At 38.2% G+C, this 2705-nt stretch overlaps 1 protein-coding gene across 1 annotated transcript; it reads left to right on the top strand.

Annotated features, from left to right (window-relative positions):
• The first annotated feature begins 320 nt into the window (after positions 1-320).
• Positions 321-1938, top strand: LOC113009308 (zinc finger BED domain-containing protein 1-like). Its single transcript, XM_026147562.1, has 3 exons — positions 321-941; positions 1219-1369; positions 1475-1938. The coding sequence occupies exons 1-3, from the start codon at positions 385-387 to the stop codon at positions 1919-1921; spliced, it is 1155 nt and encodes a 384-aa protein (XP_026003347.1). The 5' UTR covers positions 321-384; the 3' UTR covers positions 1922-1938.
• Positions 1939-2705: the final 767 nt, after the last annotated feature.

The raw sequence follows: 2705 nt of genomic DNA, 5'->3' as shown, positions 1-2705 counted from the left end.
AGCGTTGTTGAAAATGATGGCTTCCAAAACCTCATTAATACGCTAGAACCACGCTATGTTTTACCAACACGCAAACATTTGAGTGAAGTGGTAATCCCAAACATGTATGAAAAAGTGAAACACGATGTTACAGCCTCTCTCAAGTCAGCAGAGAGAGTCGCTATAACCTGTGACAGCTGGACATCCAGAGGAACAGATAACTACCTGACTATCACCTCACACCATATCGACCAGGAGTGGAGACTCGTGTCTCATGTCTTACAGACAAGAACGACTGAAGCAAGCCACACAGCAGCTAATTTATCTCAAATTATGTTCAAAGCAATCGAAGAATGGGAGCTTACAAACAAAAATCCAGTCATCGTAACTGACAATGCTGCAAATATGGTGCGAGCTGTGGAAATAACGGGCTGGTTGCACATTGGTTGTTTTGCCCACACACTCAATTTAGCTTCACAAGCAGGACTGAAAGTTCCAGCTGTTGCTCAGCTGCTTGGCCGAGTGAGACGCATAGCATCCTTTTTTCATCGCAGCACTGTTGCAAGTCGCAAGCTTAAAGAGAAGCAAAAGATACTGAATCTACCTGCCCATAAGCTGGTGAATGATGGGGTGACCAGATGGAACAGCACATTGGAGATGCTGGAACGCTTCCTAGAGCAACAACCAGCAATCTCTGCAGCTCTACTCTCACCTGAAGTGAGGAGAAATGACAGTAATCTCTGTAGTCTTACAGAGGCTGACATAACTGATGGAGAAGATATAGTGAAAGCTTTGAAGCCGCTGAAAGCAGCCACACTGGTTATGTCTGAAGAAAAGTCCCCGACCCTTTCCATCATTGCACCTCTGCATGCACAGCTGCTGGAGAAGATGATCAGTGTCTCTCACGACTCCTCACTGATTAAAGACCTCAAGACTGCTGTATACGACAACTTGAAGTCAAGGTATGTTTATGAATTGTGTGTATATGCCATGAATGAGTGTAACTGTATGGATGCATGTATTACATGAAAATTCTTATTATAGTGAAAAAATATATATATTATAAAAATGTTAGTTAAGCCCTCTTGTCTAGTAATAGGCCTTTTGATTTTATATCTATCTATCTATAGATGTTTATATATAAATTATGGAAACAAAGTCGTATATTAATGTTTCTGATCTTGCACATGTATATCCAACATAATAAACTGAGTTAAATGTGCAAAATCTCTTTTCAAGATATGTGGCCCTAAAGGACAAGCTGTACATTGCATCAGCATTAGATCCTCGCTTTAAGGCCCTGCCATTCTTGTCCAAAGAGACCTGTAACAACACATTCTCTCAGTTGGTGTTGGAAGCAGCAGGTTTGGAGAACGTGGACACAGCTATTGTGAGTTACAGAAACAAAAACAAAAAATTATTGGTTTTTTTGCACTACTCGAGTTAGAATATAAATAGTAATTTCTTTATTAATTAAGTTTTCATTTTTCTACAGCGACAGTCTGATGGTGACACATCTGAGGAAACTGTCCCTGACATCTCTCTTGGTGGTGTTGATGAAGTGGATTATGCCCCTCCAATTAAGAGGTCAAAGGACTCTGCATTAATTTTTCTCCTTGGGCCAGCCTACTCAACAAAAACCACAGCACCACAGAAAACACCAACTCAGAAGGCAAAGGAAGAAGTGAATCGATACAGGGACGTTGTGCCTGTTGCACTTTCTGAGGATCCTTTGATCTGGTGGAGGGACCATGAAAGGGAGTATCCTCTCTTGGCTCTACAAGCAAAGCAGTATCTTTCCATACCTGGGACCAGTGTTCCTTCTGAACGAGTGTTTTCAACTGCTGGTGACATTGTTACCGCACAAAGGAGCTGCCTGACTCCACAACATGTAGACCAGCTTCTCTTCTTGCAGAAAAACCTTACAGTCTCAAAGAAGTGAGAGGGTAGTTGTAAATAAGGCTAAATTGCATTAGTTTCACAGAGGTTTTACAATACTGTTCAGTATGTTTTCATTTTTTGAAGTATTTTAAAAGGCAGTTTTTCATTTTCTGATTGGTCAGTTTCTGTCAGTTCACTTGTACACGCTGTGTTATCCTGTGTGTCTCCAAAACACAATAGTGGATTTCAGAAAAGCTGTGTGAGACACTAACAGCAAAACTATTTCTCTGAGGTTTTACTGATGTTTACAAAAGATGTGTTCTATTTGCACTGGATCCCTGATCCACTTGAAATGTATGTATGAAAAAATATATATACTAATGTTAATTAAAAATTACATTATTTAACTGCTTTAGTATCTGTTCTTAGTTTTGAAATTTATGTAATTCATTCACAAGGCTTAGAGGGTTCTTTTGACAGTACATATACAAGGTGAATTATCATAATTTTATATATACCCATATGGAAAAGATATATATAAATCTTATAAAGTTTTTATCTGTCTTGTATGAAACTTGTATGAAAAGCATACAAGAGTGAAAACACATATATCCCTTGAAAAATTATATAATGAAACTTGTATGTTTTGTATACTTACTAAAAAATATATGAAAGTAATGAGAAAGTGGCCACTTTCATGAGTAAATCATGTATGTTTTTACTATTTCTTTTCCATATGGGTATTATGGTTCATATAATAATATTTCGGACTGATTCAAAATCGAATCGAATCGAATCGATTCGGGACCTTGTGAATCGGAATCGAATCGATTCTAGAAATCAGT

Source organism: Astatotilapia calliptera, chromosome 1 (assembly GCF_900246225.1).
Source record: "Astatotilapia calliptera chromosome 1, fAstCal1.2, whole genome shotgun sequence".
In the NCBI taxonomy this organism is placed as follows: domain Eukaryota; kingdom Metazoa; phylum Chordata; class Actinopteri; order Cichliformes; family Cichlidae; genus Astatotilapia; species Astatotilapia calliptera.
The sequence above is the reverse complement of the archived record's forward strand: the minus strand, read 5'-3'. Positions and strand labels throughout refer to the sequence as shown.